At 50.3% G+C, this 19,307-nt stretch overlaps 1 protein-coding gene across 1 annotated transcript in view; it reads left to right on the top strand.

The window, feature by feature from the left end:
• The first annotated feature begins 438 nt into the window (after positions 1-438).
• Positions 439-19,307, top strand: part of GFPT2 (glutamine-fructose-6-phosphate transaminase 2) — a 42,411-nt gene continuing 23,542 nt past the window's right edge. The window contains exons 1-5 of the mRNA XM_059416199.1: positions 439-546; positions 13,601-13,708; positions 15,036-15,134; positions 15,644-15,769; positions 19,222-19,280. Of these exons, the coding sequence (XP_059272182.1) occupies positions 540-546; positions 13,601-13,708; positions 15,036-15,134; positions 15,644-15,769; positions 19,222-19,280 (399 nt within the window). The 5' untranslated portion in view covers positions 439-539. The remainder of the gene's footprint in view (positions 547-13,600; positions 13,709-15,035; positions 15,135-15,643; positions 15,770-19,221; positions 19,281-19,307) is intronic.

Raw genomic sequence — 19,307 nt, 5'->3', positions numbered from 1 at the left:
GCCCTGGGAGGAGCCCTGCACCGAGAGGGGCGCACAGGGGAGGCGCAGGGCGTGTGACGTTGTGCTCTGTGCCTTACACAGACTGTCTTAATCCTCACCAGGACCCGGTAGTGAGGGTCCACTGTTATCCCATTTTACAGACGGGGAAACTGAAGCACAGAGCGACTCAGTCCCCCGCCCAAGGGCCCACGCCTAGATCGTGTTGAGTCTGGATCTGATCTCAGATCGTCTGCCGCCCCCAGTCTACGTCCAGGACCCGAGGCCCGCGCGCCGGGGGAGCCGGTAACCGCCCCTCACCCGGTTCCCTGCCTCCCGGGGGCCCAGTTCCCGTCGTTGTCACGACAACCGGGGACCAATGGGGAGCAGGCAGGCGGGAGGAGGCCCCGCCCCGGCCCCGCCTCTGGCGGAGGGCTCCACGCTAAAAGGGCCGGAGGCTGGGCGGCGGGAGCGGAGGCCCGCGGAGTGCCAGGCGCGCACGGAATTCCGAGTGTCCAGAACGTGCAGTCTCCGAGCCGCGAAGGGCACGAGCAGCAGCCACGATGTGCGGTGAGTGTGGTGGGCGCGCCTTCCGCGCTCCCCAGCCTCTCGGCGCCTGGAGCCGAGAACGGGGCGCCGGGGACACGGAGGTGGTGCGGGACGGGGACATCGATCTGCCCCCGTCCTAGAACTAGGGGCTATCACCGTCCGGGCCTGTCCCCTCCTGTCCCCGGTCCCCGAGTGGCTGTTCCTGGGAGGTGTGGGAGAGGAGACTGTCCACCCTCGGTCCGGGACTTGGTCAGGACGACCCGGCCCAGCCCCCTCCAGAGGAGCCAGAACTGGTCCTGTCCCGGGCCTGGACCTTCACAATACAGAAGTGTTCATACCCCCCATCCCATGTCCAGTACGGAAAGCGCCCCCAAGTCGCCCACAAAGGCGGCCACGCGCAAGCTCACGCATCCTGGGCGCGGAGTGCCTAGCCCGGCTTTCACCCTACCGCCCCCTCCGAGGAGAGCCGGCCCCAGCTGCACCCTCCGGGCAGCCCGCGGGACTCGCCCCAGTGGCGTCGGGAGCAGCCCTCGTGCCCTCGGGAAGGGCCTATGCGTTCTCCTCGCGTCCCAAAATGAACCTCTGTCCCTGGAAGGGTTGATTCCGTGTTGCCGCCTCTTGGCTGAAAGGGCTCTCGGCGAGGCTTGGGGAAGAGGCAGCCTCGAGCGAAGCTGGGAGAGGGAATCCAGGATGAGGAGCAGGGCTGGGCTCGGGCGTCCTGAACACCGTGGCGACACGGTGCTGTCCCGGGAGACGGCTGGGCGGCTGGGCGGTGGGGAGGGCGGCTGCCGCCCTTCGCGCACATCTGCAATTCCTTACTCTCCTGGCTGGGCCGCCTCCGCTGGCTGGGGAGAGGGCCGGCGGGGAACTTCTGCTGGGACAAAAGGTCACTGTGCCTTTTTTTTTTTTTTTTTTTTTTTTTTTTTTAGCTTGAGTAGGATTCAGTTACCCATTCCAGCCTCCTGTGGCTGGAGGACCTGGTGGAACTTTTGAAGCCATGAAAGGCCTCTGTCTGAGTTCGCCTAGGGCTGTGGGGTGGGATGTGCCAGCGGTCAGCCCTGGGCCAAGATCTATACAGGCCTTGTTTCTGAGGCCAGTCGCTCCTGAAAGTGAAAACGAACGTCTTACCAAGGATCCGCAGCTGGCTTTGGGATGCAGCCTCCCCCAGCCCAAGCAGGCATCAATTTAAATTCTTGAACCTTCTGCAAAAATCTCAGGGCGCCTGTGGGTGTTTCTGGGCAGAGAGAGGAGGTAAAGGTGGAGGTTTTGCCAGAGCCCTTTGGGTTCTAAACCCCTCCGTGCGGCATTCAAGGCCCTTGATGGGAGGTCTTAGAGCCAGACTGGTGGACTAAGACCTTTGCTCTGGGAGGGTCTGCCCCTCTGGCCCTGGTACCCTCCCTCCTTCCTCTTCTCAGATGCCCTCCTGTGCCCCACCTCCACCAGCACCCCAGCCTTCTTTCCTGCTTCCTACCTGCATCCAGCTTTCTCTGCAGTGCTTTGAGCCTAGTGGAGAGAGATGGACTCAAACTCTCCTGATCTGGGGTTTTGTTCTGCTTTCTTAAGGGACAGCACATGTTTTGTCCCCTAAGGAAATGATGAGCTTTGGGCTGTAACTACCTAGCCCCCCACACCTCCAAGCAGATCCCACCCTGCACACCCCGGTGAAGGCAGGGAGCCATGTGCAACTCCCACATGGGAAAGTTGTTTCCTTTTCAAGTAGCCAGGAGAAAGTCTCAGCTGGGTGCTAAGATGTCTTTTACAGCTCTCTTACACTTGCCAGGCACTCCTTGCAAGGAGGACATTGTCCCGAGCTCAGACCTCAACAGCAGCAGCTGGCTAGAATTAAACACGTTATTCTGGTATTTGTTTTTTGTTTTTCCCCCAGATGATGGCTTGTACATGTATGGCAAGTGATACTGGTTTTCTTTTCATGGCTGTGTCTTTTTGTAGTGCATTTATTTAGGCTTTCAGAAACTTCGTCACTTTTCTAGAAAAATACTAAGGAAATGGTTGCATACTGGGTGCAAGGATAGGGTGGAAATTGCAAAGATGCTCCTGGAATGAGCTACTTGTCGCTTTCCGTGCAGGAACACTGAGGCGTGAAGAGGTCTGTGCCCACCTCTGTCCAGGAGGGGTTGTTTTAGGCCTTCTTTCTGGGCTGGTGTTCGCCCCACTGTGATCTGCCACTTGGAAGCCTCCTCAGAGATGGAGTCTCCAGGGCTGAGGTCTGACATGGGCCAACGGTTGCTAAGAATGACCAGTCTCCCCCTCATCTTCCCCGGGTCTCCTACAGAAAGCCGGACCCAGTCCTAGCTGAACCTCTGCACACTAAGCAGTTGATGCTCAGAGTTCCAAGCACACTGAGGGCACAGCAGAGGGACACAGACCCTCAGAGGTGATTTTGTTGACATCTGAGAGTTGCTGGTATTTTGCTGACTTTCCTTCTCTCCTTCCTTCTTCACTCATTCAGTAGTGACTGACCGCTTCTGGAGAGGTCCTGTGTTTGTCAGAACCTGGGGCCTCTGGGGCATGATCCTGCCCTCAGAGAAGGGTCCAGAAGTCAGAGAGGGGGTGCAGAGGTGGTCACCAAGCAGGGGTGGGATAACCCATTAGGTAAACGCTGTCAGACGGGGAGAACCCTGGGACCTGTGCCAGACAGTGGGTGCCCGTCCTTCTGTGTGGTACCCAGGGCTCAAACTATTTCTTACAGCCACCAAATGACATAATCAGGAGATTTTACATTAGGAGGTGGGATTTTCAGCTTCTCTTGAAAGAAAAAAAAAAAAAAGAAGAAGAAGAAGAAGGTGAGCACTGCTGAGTGTATCCATCTGCAGAGTGCACCGTGGCCCCTGGGATGATGGGTGCAGGCTTCCCGGGTTCTCCTGCTCAGGTCCCTTACTCACTGACATTACAGGATGGCCTGTGTGCAGTTTGAGCTTGAGACCCCAGCATCGCCGAGGCGGGGAGCCCTGACTTTGCCAGGAACGGGGCCACAAGAGCCTGGCCTCAAGTACGAGCTCCAGAGAGAGAAGTGAAAGCAGGAGGGCCAGGGAGGGACAGGTGCGTCCAGCTAAAGACACAGGCTGTCTTAAGAGCACGGTAGCAGGGACTGCGCATGCGTGGACACTGGGCAAGGAGGCTTGCACTTCTGGTCCATGAATTCTTCAGGATTCCCTATCCTTTACGACTTACTGCATTGAGTCATCTTTGAGGCGGGGGGTGAAGCTGGCTCTGGAGAAGGAACAGATTCTTGGTTCTTAGTAGAAGCGAAAACCCTCACTTTGAATGCATTGCCTTTTGTCTTAGTTGGTGTAGTAGTGGCCGCCAGCAAGATATTACCACAAAGTTGCTGGTATAAAACAACGTGAATTTATTTTCTCACAGTTTTGAAGAGCAGAAGTCCAAAAGTCAGTTTGACAGAGCCGAGATCAAAGTGTCAGAAGGGGCCTAGATGCCCTTTCTTTCTCCTGGATGCCCTACAGAAGAATCTGTTCCTTGTTGCTTTCAGCTTGTGACGGCTGCCAGGATTCCTTGGCTGTGTGTCTCCTTATTTCGTTATGTGCCTCTGTGGTCCCATCGCCTTCCCCCATTCCATGTCAGATCTTCCTCTGCCTCCCTTTTATAAGACTTGTGATTGCATCTAGGGCTCACCTGGATAATCCAGGAGAATCTCCCATCTCCAGATTTTTCACTTAACTGCATCTGTAAAGACCTTCTTCCATATACATATTTTTACAGAATCTAGGGTTAGGACCTGATGTCTTTGAGGGCCATTATGTACCCTGCTATAGTTGGGCTCTGGCTTTTAGGTGTCTTCCCCAAGAATCGCCCAGTGTTGCTAATCCCAGACATCAGGATATGGCCAAAAGGATGTTGAGTTGAGGGCCATTGGTATCCCCTCTGTGCCCTATGTGCACACCCAAGTCCCCAGGTCCCAGGACTTGCAGACTGGACCCACCACAGTCAGAAGGTGAGTGTAGGCATCAGTTAAAGACTCTCTCTTCACCAGCATGCACCACAAACCCAGTTCGACCAAATAGTTTTCACAGCTTTTCTAGAAGTCAGGTCTTGTGTCATATAAATACAGCACTCACTCCATCTTGCCCTCCCTCCATGTCTTCTAAGTCTTCCCACTCATCTCTTCCCTGCAAGAAGCAGACATGGTTTTATCCCTCAGAATCAAGGGGGGCTGGGATACACACACACACGGTCTATTCACTTGCATGGCAGTCTTCACAAAAGCTTGTCATGTGCTTAGGGGGCCTGTCTCTCATTTTAGACTTCCAGGGAGATTACATGACATGGGAGAAAACTCACCCTTTTGCCCCAAACTTCTTCCTGCACAGGGAACCCCATCATATTTGACACCCCTTTCCTCCCTACAATGGTCCAGTTCATGGATGGATGCCACAGAAGGGACTAAGCTGGAGTTGATGGGACATAGACTCTGGGGTCAGGTCACTTGCCTTGCTACCTCTCCAAGCTATAAGAACCTTACAAAACAGAACCCCTGCTTGGGGATGTGCAGATAAATGTTTGACAAGCGGCTCGCGATGGCTAATTTCAGGTCGTCAGTGTGAGTGTGAGGTCCCTAAGCAAGGAGTTGAGAAGAGATGAATGCGGTTGGCTCTCGGGAGCTCAGATCCTGCCAGCAGGACTCCCCTGGGCATTCAGACAGAGGGCTTCGCAGAAACCAGCTGGAAAGGGGCTCAGCACTGGAAGTGATCCCCCCATGTCCCCCTCCTCCTGCCCATCATCACACCACTCCTCCCTCAGTCTTATTCATCAGGGGTTTCCCAAGTTCACAAGAACCTTCTGGAAATTTTGTGACGTAACACAAGTAGGCAGTACTTTTAAATTGAAAGATTGTTTTTATATTTCTTGAAATTTGCTTATAAAGGAAGATGGATTCGAGGCAACAAACACCCTAAAGAGAAACTTCTGGGAGATTATCTGATGTGAAAATAAAGAATTTTCATCTGATCATCTGATCATTTTTTATAGCCAAATTTTGGCAGCTTAAACAAGACTTACACTTCATTTAAAGTATTTTTTAGTACACTTTGGAGTATATGTTGCTTCTCCCTTTGCTCTTCATGAAATCCTAAAATGACAGGGACACCAAGAACTTTTTTTTATTAAAAATAGAAATGCCAACACGTTTACTGCAGGAAGCTGAGTCTCCTGTTATCACAGGGATTCCTGTGGTGGGGTAACTTTAACCCATGGAGTCCCAGTGAGACCAGAGGCAGGGAGAGGCTGTCCTGACCCTGAGCCTAGAGGACAGGGGAAGAGATAAAATTCACAAATAAATATTTATTTATTTTATTTTATTTTATTTTTTTAAAGATTTTATTTATTTATCTGACAGAGAGAAACCACAAGTACACTGAGAGGCAGGCAGAGAGAGAGAGAAGGAAGCAGGCTCCCTGCTGAGCAGAGAGCCCGATGCGGGACTCGATTCCAGGACCCTGAGATCATGACCTGAGCCGAAGGCAGCGGCTCAACCCACTGAGCCACCCAGGCGCCCCTCTTTTTTTTTTTTTTTATAATTTTATTTATTTGTTTGACAGATTATAAGTAGGCAGAGAGACAGGCAGATAGAGAGAGAGGAGGAAGCAGGCTCCCTGCTGAGCAGGGAGCCCGATGCGGGGCTCGATCCTAGGACCCTGGGACCATGACCTGAGCCGAAGGTAGAGGCTTTAACCCACTGAGCCACCCAGGTGCCCCTGATCCCCATATCTTTACTGTGAGAACCTTGGCGTGGGATCTCTGCCTTTGCTCTCACTTCTGTGAGGAGGTGGCCACAATTGTCCCCATTTCATCAAGATGGTGTTGCCCAGAGAGGCCACAGCTCAGTGGGCTCCCCGACCTGGGGCCTCACTCAAGAGAGTAGGCCTGTCCTATTTCCTAGCACACCACATACGCACACCCAACCCTCAAACACTTTCTCACACTCATACATGCTCACGCTCACACTCATAATCGCATGTACTCAACACTCAAACTCACACATATCCAATGCTCAAACACATTCACACTCCTACACATCCCCACACCACACGTACTCATATGTATTGATGCACACCAACATGCTCACTCACACACGCCCCTGACACTCAGACACACACACATAGACACACGCTCACAAACACACACACACACACACGGGAATTTTCTGAGACAGAAGTTCAACTGGCATGCACATCTTTTGTCTGGGTGGGGAGTGACCCTACTTGAAAATTGGACTAGAGTCTAATTTGACCTAGGCTCGAGGGCTAAGGAGGTCAGCTCCTTCAATGCTGAGAAGCATGGGATGGTGGTGGAAGGATCACCCTTGGTCTGGGGAAGGGGTGGTCCCAGTCTTGCTGTCTGGTGATGTGGACCCAGGGGCTGAGTCCTCACCCCAGTGGGGCGCAGGCTGGATCTCTGCCCAGGACTGTCTCCCCCCACCCCCCATTCACAGTGAGGACAGGGCTTTCATTGTGAAGCTGATGCTCGGAGGGAGGGACAGATTTTCCAAAACTACAGCCACATTTTCAGAATACAGACCCCAGCCTGCCCACTGTGAATTTGACCTCTTCCCCTGTCCTCTAGGCCTCAGGCAGCCCCTGCTCCCCTCCCCACCACCCCAGGCATTCCAGGGGTTAGAAAGATTCCAGGAGTTCACTGCTCCTAGTTCTGGCCCTGTGTCCGGGGATTATCTGTCACTTGGAGGTTGAGCGTCCCTTGTGTGTGTGGAAGGACCTTGTCTTGGTGCCTTTGGTCCTGAGTCACCTGTACAATCACTCAAGCCCTTTTGCAGAGGGAGTGCTAGAATCCCCCAGATCCTCAAGATGAGCCAGGCAGAAAGGGCCACAGTCCCCTTTCAAAGGGCTAGTCTCCATCCTGCATCCCATCTGGAGCCTTTTCTGGAGTTTATCTCGACTTTTCTCCCTCTAGACATTTTGCTCCCTCACTTCCCCCTCAGATTTAAGAGTAGGGCCCTGAAAAGCTCTTTGGAAACTCTGGATGCCGGGGTGGGGTGTGGGCATGGGACATGTGCTGAGCTGGGCTGGTTAGGCCACAACAGTCTCTGTCCCAAGGCAAGACATTTCTGGGATTTCACCAACCTGCCTGTGCAAGGGAGGGAGGGATATGAGGAGCAGGGGGGCAGACTTGCTGTCATTGCCACGGCCTGGATGGGCAGATAAAGTGGAGTCGGAATCAGCAATGTCTGGTGGGGGCCTAGAGGAGCTTCCTGATGTCACCATGACCCTGGGCCCTATGGTGGGGGGAGGGCAGTCAGAGGTCTTCCCATCAGGGATGAGGTGGGCATCTGTCTATAGATGTAAGCTGTCTCTCTCTATGTGAGGTATTTCTCACTCCTTGGGGTAGGATTGTAAGGCAGAGTTTACACTGATTTTGGTGGGGAGGCAACAGGGAGATGCCCTACAATCTCTCACATAGACCCACTGTGTCTTACTCAGATCTTTGGCCTTGGAGCCAGACAGGGGCCCTGTCTGTTCGCAGGAACGGCAGCCTTGGCCCCAGACCCGGGGAGGATCTGACGAGATAAGGTTCTGAAAGAACTGGCTTCCTGGGTGCCACGTGCACCTGCTGCTTGGTGTCTCCCAAACCCCATGAGCGGGAGGACCCTTGGGGGACCTTGGGCCCATCCTTTTACATGCTGGAAGGGGAGCTCAGATAGGGCTTTCTCCTTCTTGTGGCCCCTGGTTCTTCTGGGTGAGTGGGGTCCTGGAGCCATAGAGAAGTCAGGGAAGTCAGACTGCCCTCAATAACAATCCCATGTCTACCAATGTCTAACATGTGCGGCAGCACATGCTAAGGTAGTGTATATGGGCACGTGGCAAAATATTGTGACCATACAAAGTGCACATGTGCAGTAGAAAGGGAGTTTCTGCCCTGTATCCAATACCCTCTTCCGAGGCAACCACTGCACCCTCATCCCACCCCAGGGTCTTGGATGGCCTTCCAGAAATACTGTCTGTGTCTCCCCACCCCTCCCTGCATAATTTAGGCATGTTCTTCAAGCTGCTTTTTCCCCTTGACACATCTTGGAGCTTGCTTTCCAAGAGAACGCAGAGCCTCACCTTGTTCTCTGTGGAAGAGTGGTCCCACGGTGGTCCCGCCATGTGGCTGTGCTGCTGTCACTTACCTGGTCCCTGCCAAGCCTCAGGCTGTCCCCCATCTTCAAGGACGGCAAACAGCACTGAGCTGAGCTACCGTCCTCGTGCACACACACACTCCCCTCTGCAGGGATAGTGGTTGGATCCATGCCTAGCAACTGCTCTGGTCCACAGATGTGTACATTTTTAATTCTGAAAGCTTGTCCAATTGCCTCCCAGAAGGGGTGCGCAAATTTAAGCTCTCGCTGGATCGTCGAACTGTTTGAACTGATCTCATAGGTAAAAAATGGAGTCTCGGGGGTAGCTTTTGTTACCGATGGTAGGGATTCCAGGAGGGAATTCTGATGTGAATGATGAGAGAAAGGCCCGGGAGAGCAGTTTTGCTCCATTTCTTTATTTTTCTAAAATAGTAAGATCCTGGTGTCGATGCTGAGGTTTTGTTCCCACCCCCCTTCATCTCTAGAGAGTACAGGGGAAAGCCTGCCAAGAGAGAGCTGGAGAGGAGAGGGATGCCGCTTAGTTAATGAAAGAGCTTTCTTGAATAGATGTCCGCATGCAGGAGATTTTATGCTGAAATTAGATTCATGCTTTCTTGCGCAAAGACCTTGAAAACCACTCCTTGGCAGCCCCCCTCACCACAGGGTTCTCCCAAACTGTGCAAGAGTGGCTGGGAGCCTCCTGGCTGGGTGCGGACACAGCTGGTGGGCCTGAGGACAAGGACACTTTAACCAGCACCCCGACCTCCCCACCAAGAAGACTGCTGTCAGGATCTGAGAGCCAGAGGCACCTCCAGCAGCATCCAGGCCTGACAGAAGGATTTCATAAGTGCACTTTGGCCCAGAGGAAGGGGACTCACAGGGGAGAATCAGAAACAGCGCCTTGGAGCACTCTCATGAAAGCATTTCAGATTGCAAACCTCTCCTGAGTTGGTATCTGGCCTTTGAGTCATCTGCAGTGTCGGCTCCCCTGTGTGAGGTGCAGCTGTAATTCTAGAAGGATTCCTGGGATGCCAGGGAAGACTCCAAAAATGACCTGTGAGGGGCTCCCCCCTTCACGCAGTGATCTCTCATGCCTACATGGCATTTAGGGTGCCCGGAATTCACCTGAGTCCTCCCGGGGAACTTTCTGATATTTTTGCAGAATAATTAACGTTATGAAAATTTCACCCGAACATTAGATTGTAGTGGTGGTCCGTCGACTCTGAGAACACAGGGTTGACCTTGAACGATGGGGGTGGTAGGGGTGCCAGCACCCTATGCCACTGAAAATTCATGTGTAACTCTGATTCCCCAAAACTTAGCTACCATCAAGTGGAAGCCTTACCCAGAAGCATTAATACATAGACTGTGTGTTAATGGACCATGTACTATATCTCATATTAAGTAAGCTAGAGAAAAGCCAATGTTATTTTAAAAATCGTAAGGAAGAGGAGTGCCTGGGTGGCTCAGTCTGTTGGGTGGCTACCTTCAGCTCTGGTCATGATCCCAGGGGTCCTGGGATCAAGCTCCTCATTGGGCTCCCTGCTCAGCGGGGAGCCCGCTTCTCCCTCTCCCTCTGCCTGCTGCCCCCTTCCCACTTGTGTTCTCTTTCTGTGTCAAATAAATAAACAAATCTTAAAAAAAAAGGAAGGAGGAATAAAAGAAAGAGAGAAAGGAAGGGAGGAAATAAGGAAGAGAAATATATTTACAGTATAGTACTGTAGTTATTAAAAAAAAGAAAAAAGGTGGTCCTGGGCAGTTCAATCCCGTGTTCTTTAAGGGCCAACTGTCCTGAAAACCATTGAATTATACACTTTAAATGGGGAAGTATTACAGTATGGGACTTAGAGCCCAATAGAGCTGCTCAAAATTGTTTAATGTTTCCATTAGAAGGTAGATATTGTTTTTTTTGTTTGTTTGTTTTGGTGGGGTTTTTTTAGTGAGTATGGTGACAAAAATATGTCCTCTGCCCAGACGTGTTGAGGTCCGAAGGGCAGGGTATGTAGTGTGAGCTCCTGTGTGACACAGACGCTCAGCTCCTTCACCCAAGAGGGGCGAGGGGGGTATGCCTAAATTGCACATAAGACCTCAGACTCAGCGACTCTCACCTGACCTCGAGTCAGCCAGGAACACAAAAATAGCTGACTGCCAAAATTATCCTCAGCTGGGTTAAAAAGAAAGCATCTGTCCCGGGTCAGAAAGCACAGGGTGCATGTTTTTATATAGAGATTCTGCACTTTCATACTTGAGTGCAAATATAGCCCATGTAAAGTAACACATACAGGACATAAACATGCAAAATATCATTTTTAGCAGTGTTTAGTTTTATTGCCTTGCTTTTGACTACTTCTAGAATGAATTCTAGCCAGTTTAACATTTGTCTGCTGTGACCATGATCACATCCCTTTAAGTGATGTCGAATCACTCATTCAGAAACATTGGATGGGCTTGAATCTAATCTTTTTCATGACTGGAGATTTTACAGGAGGTTTTGTGTATAATTGGGCTCAGCCTTCAGTTTCCCTTAGGAAGGTTGTCCTTTCTGAGGGTCCTCTCTGGCATTCGCCCCCTCCCAGTTTTATTGAGATAGATTAGATGTGTATCATCGCATACGTTTCAGGTGTACCAAGTGATTTGGTTTATGTGTGTTTGTGAAGCAATTGCTGCAGTAAGATTAGTAAACATCGGGGGTGGGTGGGAGGGATGGGATGGCTGGGTGACGGACATTGGGGACAGTGAGGGACAGTGTGTTGCAGAGAGCTGTGTATTGTGTAAGACTAATGAATCACAGACCTGCACCCCTGAAACAAATAATACATTGTATGTCAATTTAAAAAAATAAAATAAAACAAATCCCCATGGGGGGAAATAAAGATTAGTGAACATCCATCCCCTCATATAGTTAACACTTTTTCCTTGTGAGGAGGACTTTAAAGAGCTACTCTTTTAGCAACTTTCAGATATACAATAGAGCATTATTAACTGAAGTCACCACACCATCCATTACATCTCCTGGACTTACTTACCTTATAACTGGAAGTTTGTATGTTTTGACCATCTTTACCAGGGTCCCCCATCTCCTGCTCCATGCCGCCTCCCCCTACCCCAGCTTCTGCCAACCACCAATCTGATCTCTGTATCTATGAGTTTGAGATTTTTTTAGACTCCTCATATGAGATGATACAGTATTGATCTTGCTCTGTCTGACTTACTTCGCTTAGCCTAATGCCCTCCAGTTCCATCCGCGTTGCTGCAAATGGCAGGATTTCCTTCTTTTTTTGCAGCCGAGGAATAGTCCATTGTAAATATATACCATAATTTTTCGATCTATTCATCTATGGTTGGACACTTCACTTGTTTCCATGCCTTGGCTATGGCAAATAATGGTGCAGTCAACGTGAGGGTGCAGATACCTGGCAAAGTTTTAATCTTGGTTAGACCTTTGTGTCATCCCGAGAAAATTTAAAATTAAAGTTAAATTAGGGAAATAGGCCTTTTCATCTCATTCATCCCTGAGGCAACACTTCCCAGTGGTTAGGGCATTTTAAGTCCTGAGGTCAAGTCACAGCCTCCCGGGCTCCTGGTCCAGAAAGGGACTGATGGGAGCTTTGATTGACATCCGTGTGGGAATGCTTGGCAGAGTGCCTGGCACGTAGTGAGTCCTCAGTAAGATGAGTTACTATGAATATTCCTGAAGGCCAGAATTCTTCACGATCTATACTCTTGCTTCCCTGAATAAAGTAGATTTACAGTCACTCTACTCCACATACGTTTATTGAACAAGGACGGTTTGCCAAGACATAGTGAGAAGTATAAAGATAGATGTGCCAGCCTGTGTTCTTACCGGGGGATGAAGGTATTCCAAGATGCGCGGGCACAGGGGTGGCCCAGAGCAGGGAGCACTCCCGGTGGGGGCCTGGGAGGGATGAGCCAGTCCTGGGAGGTGGTGGGAGCTGAGCTTTGAGGAGGTTAGATTCCCCTCAATGGGGCAGGGTGGACAAAAGGAAAGAGGGATGCCAGGATAAGGAGCTTGCAGGGTGGGACAGAGACAGACCAGGGGTCCATAGTCTCAGGGCAAAGGAGTTTGGGGAGAACACCAACAGGGCGACTGTTCCTCCCTTTTTGGGAAAATAGTATTTTGAAATACAAATACAGAAATACAGCCACATAAAGTCTTCTGGGCATGCAGATCTATCTTGAAGATAGGGATTCCCTGCAGGCCAACAGGTGGTTTTATTTTTGCTACTGTAAAAGCAACATTTATTGATGCTAAAGCTCCAGGCTACAGGGGCAAGTGGGAAAAAGGTGTTGAGGTCTCAGTCCCTGTTTCACCTGCTGTAGGAGGACTCTTCCCAGTTCTGTTCTGTGCAGATCAAGAGGTCCACATAGACGAGGACTCCAGACGTTCCCAAGTGGCCAGGAGGTTTTGCTGATCTTTGCTGTTATATATATTTTTAAAGATTTTGTTTATTTATTTGTGAGAGAAGGAGAGAGAGTGAGAGCACACAAGCAGAGGGAACAGCAGAAGGAAAAAGAGAAGCAGGTTCATCGTGGATCAGGGAGCCTGATACGGGACTCGATCCAGGACCCTGAGATCATGACCTGAGCCTAAAGCAGGCACTTAACCTACTGAGCCACCCAGGCACCCCTGATCTTTGCTATTCTAAATGAAAGCCGTGTCACAAAGTACAGCTATAGGAGAAATTCTCTGCGGGGGAACTGTCAGGCCAAGGTGTCTGATGTGTTCTTTACATGCCTCCTGAGACTTCTTGTCATGGGCTGGGCTGTGAGCCAGGTGCGTCCCGAAGCAGGCGGGGAGCATGGCTCTTGGATATGTCAGGGGAAGGCCACGCGTGCAACCAGGAAGCTGTCAGGCCATGCCACCGTGCCTGGGTCCCCAGAGCTGTTTTTTTACCCAAACACTGACCAGCTGATTGATAGACGTGTGGTTTTCCTCTCTTTTCACAGGAATCTTCGCATACATGAACTACAGAGTGCCCCGGACGAGGAAGGAGATTTTCGAGACCCTCATTAAGGGCCTGCAGAGGCTTGAGTACAGAGGCTACGACTCCGCGGGTAGGTCCTACAGGCTGTTACGGTGTACACAGCGCATTTGTTTATTTAACTCAAAAACTAGAGAAAAGTAGAAAGAAGAAATAACAGTGAAAAAAAAAAGAAAGAAAACTCCACCCAAAGCCCTCCCGTCAATATCTTTGCGTCCCTGTCTTGGTCACTGCTGGGCCTATGTTAGGTTAGGGTGGTCTGGGGGCGGGTGGCAGGGGTTGTCGTGCATAGGTATTTTTTGTTTTTACCTGATTATTGTTATAGAATTATAATTTGATGTCCTGTTTTCATCTCTCTACTGCATTGTCTATTATCCCAAACTCTTCCAGTGGTCTTTTTTTCTTTTTTTAAAATTAAAACATAAGGTATTATTTGTCCCAGGGGTACAGGTCTATGAATCGTCAGGCTTACACACTTCACAGCACTCACCATAGCACATACCCTCCCCAGTGTCCATTACCCCACCACCCTCTCCCTGCCCCCGCAGCAACCCTCAGTTTGTTTTGTGAGGTTAAGCGTCTCTTATGGTTTGTCTCCCCTCCCAATCCCATCTTGTTTCATTTTTTCCTTCCTGCCTCTCAAATTCCTCATATCAGTGAGATCATATGATAGTTGTCTTTCTCTGATTGACTTTATTTTGCTCAGCATAATACCCTCTAGTTCCATTCACTTGTTGCAAATGACAAGATTTCATTTCTTTTGATGGCTGCATAGTATTCCATTGTGTATATATACCACATCTTCTTTATCCGTTCACCTGTTGATGGACATCTAGGTTCGGCTATTGTGGACATTGTTGCTATAAAGATTGGATCGCCTGATGGTCTTTCTCAGTGGCTGCACACTTCTGTGAGGGTAGTTAGTCTGCTTCCCATTTTCAAGTAAGCAGCCTGGGGAAAAAGGGAGAGCCAGATCATTTTATGCTTCTGTTCATTCTTAATGGAAAGTGAGTCAAACGAAGGATTGTAGGAATGCTGTTGCAAGGGGGACACCAGCCAAAGCACAGGGCCCAGTGCACAGCATGATGAAGGCCCTCCGGTGAGCCCACTGCCTTCTGTGGTGGCCCTGGAAGGGCCTCCCTCACAGGCAGCCCTCCGGGGCTGCACCCTGATTAGACCCGCGCTAGGTTTCCACAGCCTCTTCTTTGCAAGTCGACATCCTCAACACTGTCTAGTTTTCTTCCAGGCTACCCGCCTGGCAAACAAGAAATGATAAGTCCACAGAGCTCTGCAGCCCTCTCCTAGGGTCGTACTCTGTAATGAGGTGTGGGAGACACAACTTCAATGCCAATACCAAAAAAAAAAAAAAAAGAAAGAAAGAAATTGTGTGTGTACCACAGGTGTGGCCATCGATGGACATAATAACGAAGTCAAAGAACGATATATCCAGCTGGTCAAGAAAAGAGGGAATGTCAAGGCGCTTGATGAGGAACTTTATAGTAAGTGGACCACAGGCCCGGTCAGAGCGATAAAGGCCTTATGGGTCAGTTAAAAACCTTTTATGCCAGCAATACCCAAGACTAAAAATAGGAGCTCATCCAAGTGCAGGTAAACAGAAGGGGGATTCAGCCCACATGGTAAAACTGTGTTTCTCAGGGTGTGGGATGGGTTGTTTTTTGTTTTTTTTTTAGGAGGTGGGGCATGAGCATATTAAAAAAAATTCAGCACTTACATATTTATTTTCATTTTTCTGGCAGATGATACTGCTATTTCCTTGATCATGGCGATCCTTTTTATTTTTTCCCAAGAAGCTCATTTTGGTTAGTGAGTTAGGTTACTGGTAAGGACTGAGTAAACCGCAGCAGGGATCTGGCAGAAATCCCCAGAGTGGGGCCCTCGAAGTGGAAGGTGGGACGTAGCTTTCTATGTAGTTGAGGCCCGTGCATATAATGACGTCGCCTCCCCCTAACTACGGTATTGTGTCAACGCCTTCTTTCCCTTGATCTAGAACAAGACAGCATGGACTTAAAGGTGGAGTTTGAGACCCACTTCGGCATTGCCCACACGCGCTGGGCCACCCATGGAGTCCCCAACGCTGTCAACAGCCATCCACAACGCTCAGACAAAGGCAATGGTATGTAACATGGCCTTACCCGCCCCCCCTCCGCCCCAGTCCAGAAGGTTCTGCCTGGCCCTTGATCCAACCCCATTCCCAGCTGGCTTGCTTCTCTCCCAGCCCTGTCTTCCCTGAGGAACCCATCCCCAGGGGGTGGCAGCCAGCCCCAGACAGGAAGCAAACTCAGCCTCGCTCCTGGGTGGTGCTGACCTCCCCAGGAAAACAGTGGCACTTCCAGGGGCTGCTGCTGGCTCCCAGCCTGAGTGGGACTTGGCAGCAGAGGAGTCGAAGAGTCTGGGCACTGTTCTTCAACAAGGGACTGCGGTGTTCCGGAGGGCTAGGAGCCCTCAGGGAGGAGTGGGTTTCCTTCCCTCCTGAAGAGAGAGGTTTGAGCCAGGGCTGTGGTGGTGCTGATTCTGGTTCATGTCGGAGGTGCCCACTCCAGTCTGGGGCCCTGTGGTGACACCTTGATTGCCACAGGCTTGAGATCTGACAAGCAGCCCAGGAGCTCCCTCCAAACACCAGAGCACTCCATGTGGCTCGCTGCAGGGTTTTAGGCCCGAGAATGATCATACCTGGAAGTCGAGACTTCTGGCATCCCTTGAAAAACTAGAAGGTATGGTACCTGGGCTCGGGGTACCTTAGAGTTCCACTGACAAGCAGCGATCCGCGGTCACAAAGCGGGGACGTGGAAACTGCTCAGGACCGTCCCAAGGATACCGGGCCCTGTCTGGCGGGCTGCCGGCTCCTCAGTTCTCCCAGCCATCCCCTTGGGGCAGCCCCAGCTCATGGATCCACATCCTATGCCTGGGCCCCCCTGGAAAGTTCTGCATGCCATCATTCTTAATGCTCCCCAGTCCCTCTCATGGGGGATGTCCTGGTAGGTCTGGAAATCCCAGTGGGTCTCTTTTCTAGGTTAGACCTGGTCAAGCCAGAAGCCCCCACTGACCCACACCTGGGCACGATGGGGGAGGGTATCCAGCAGAGAGAATGCTCTCTGGTGTCAGCTGGGACCCCCACCTGAAGACATCTCCTGGCATCATGCAAGTCCTCACCAAACCCCATATTAGAGTAGAAATCAGAGACGTCAGAGTCTTTGAGGCTCTGAGTGCTAATGGATAGGCACTTAGCTACGCACATGGCAAGCCTCACTGCCGTTCATTGTCATAGAGTTTGGGGCACAGGAGAGACTCTGACGCCTCCCAACTCAGTGTCCTTTACCCCTGGGAACAGTGGCTCATCCTGCCCAATTTGGAAGGCTGTGCCCCAAGTGCCCTGCTCGGCAGAACAGCTGGGGTCGTGGGTAGTGAGTTTTTGCTAGGGATTGACCCTTGAATCTAGTCCATGCCCTGAACCATCCCTGTGCTGGGGCAGGTGCCCTACATTCAGGAAGCAGACAGCAGACAGCAGACCCCATGGTCATGAGGATCTAGAATGTGCATCCACCAAATCCCAAGCCAGATACAAGAGGCTGATCCCCAGACCATGTATGCTGAGATGTCACCCCAGGTGATAAGGTGAACCCCCACTTCAGTGTAGACGATGACTCTGTGTCCCCCTGAAGCAGGGAGGCTCCAAGCAGATCCCGCCCCCCACACCCAAACTGGAAAATGCCTGCCCTGGCTCAGGATGAGTAATTGCAAACGACATGAGAAATAAGCAAAGATTTGTAGAATTTTTTTTAGCAACTCATCAGGGATGACTGAAAAGCATATTTTGAAGAAAAGCTTATAGCTAGCAACAGCATTATACAAGAAAATTACAGAGTTCTCACAAAGAAAACACAGATTCTGGGAAACAAACTACCAATGAGAAGTTGAGACAATCGACTGAAATGAAAAAAATGGGACAGAGTTCGGAAAGTAGACTGAAGACACCGTGTTGGAGTCAGTAGGAAAAATAAGAAGTGGTTGGATACGGACACAGTTAATAGAGATCCAACAGGTGCATTATGGGTGTCCCCAAGAAGAGAACAGAACAAATAAAGTAAAAAACAAAACAAAACAAAAGAAAAACAAAAACATAAGGCTGTAATAGAATTCAGCTGTACCTAGTGCATTTGCCAAAATGGCTTTTCTATCCGAGTCCTCCCAGTTTTTGTGTGAACTCCCCAAAGTAAACAATAGACTGTAAAGGAAAAAAAAAATAAAAAGTAGGGAGGAAATGATAAAAATAATGAAAAAGAGTAAAGGACTATACTGTACTGAAAAAAAAAAAAAACCTGAAGACCCAAAGTTTCACTGAAGGATAGTAAATCTTAAGATCAATAAAGGGTCTTCCTCTCATCTGGGCTCAGGATGAATGGGGGTTACTTACCCAGAAACAAAAAAATCTCAGGCTGGTTTTAGACCTTCAAGTTACTCGACAGCCTTTGGTTGAGAAAATGCAGTGGTGACTAAGCAGATGTATCCCTCACTTTGCCAGCGTTGACCAGGGGGTCCCCATGCAGGGAGTAGCTGGACATGAGCAGGGTTTGCTGCTGGTGCTTAGGGAGGTGGGAGAAGCCACAACAGGCAGATCCCGCAGAGAGAAGTGCTCATGGCCACACAGGAATGTGGGTGAGCCCAAGGATGCCAGATTTTTCCTCCCGTGAGAAATCAGGATTTATAATTTAATTTAATTTTAAGATATTATTTATCTGAGAGTGGGAGAGAGAGGATGAGTGGGGGAGCAGCAGGGGGAGAGAGAGAAGCAGACTCCCCACTGAGCAGGAAGCCCGAAGCAGGGCTTGATCCCGGGACTCCAGGATCATGATCTGAGCTGAAGGCAGACACTGAACCCACTGAGTCACCTGCGTTCCCCTAGAGTTTTTAAAAAACAGGTTTTATTTCTTCGGTAGCAAGAGAGAGCCTGAATGCATGGTGGGAAGGGGCAGGGGGAGATGCAGACTCCTTGCTGAGCAGGGAGCCTGATGGGGCCTTGATCCCAGGATCCTGGGATCATGACCTGAGCCGAAGGCAGATACTTAACCCAATGAGCCACCCAAGTGCCCTGAGAAAAATCAGGATTTTTAAGTGAAAGTTCAAAATTTTTAAACTTAAATCTTTTTACAATGCAGTGTGGGTCAAACAAAGCACGCATGTGGACTGCCAACTTGTGGCCTCATTGAGCCTAAAGCAGGTTGGGACTGCCTGGGCTAGTTTCTAGATTCCGAAGACTTCATCCTGCCCCATTTTACCTAAATACCAAAGTGTGTTTGAGGATGCTGTAGGCTACAGGTCAGAGCCCTGTGCGAGGTCAGGCAGGTATGTGCTCTTTACCCAAAGAGAACTGTGCATTTCCTCGGGGTTGAACTGAGGTGGTGGTAGATGGTAGTCATCAGCTCTCATCAGCCTCAGTGATGTTTGCTACACAGCGGACCTGGTGGTAGCTGAGCTGCCGAGTTTCAAGCTGTCAGACCACTGTCCTCATTTCTGGCTTGAATGTCACTTTCTCATAGCATTTCTGTCTTTGCCATACTTCTCTTCCAGAATTCGTAGTCATCCATAACGGGATCATCACAAATTACAAAGACCTGAGGAAGTTTCTGGTAAGATCCTTCCCCTGGGTTGACGTG

Source organism: Mustela nigripes, chromosome 12 (genome assembly GCF_022355385.1).
Source record: "Mustela nigripes isolate SB6536 chromosome 12, MUSNIG.SB6536, whole genome shotgun sequence".
Taxonomy (NCBI): domain Eukaryota; kingdom Metazoa; phylum Chordata; class Mammalia; order Carnivora; family Mustelidae; genus Mustela; species Mustela nigripes.
This window is presented reverse-complemented; position numbering and strand designations above follow the sequence as displayed.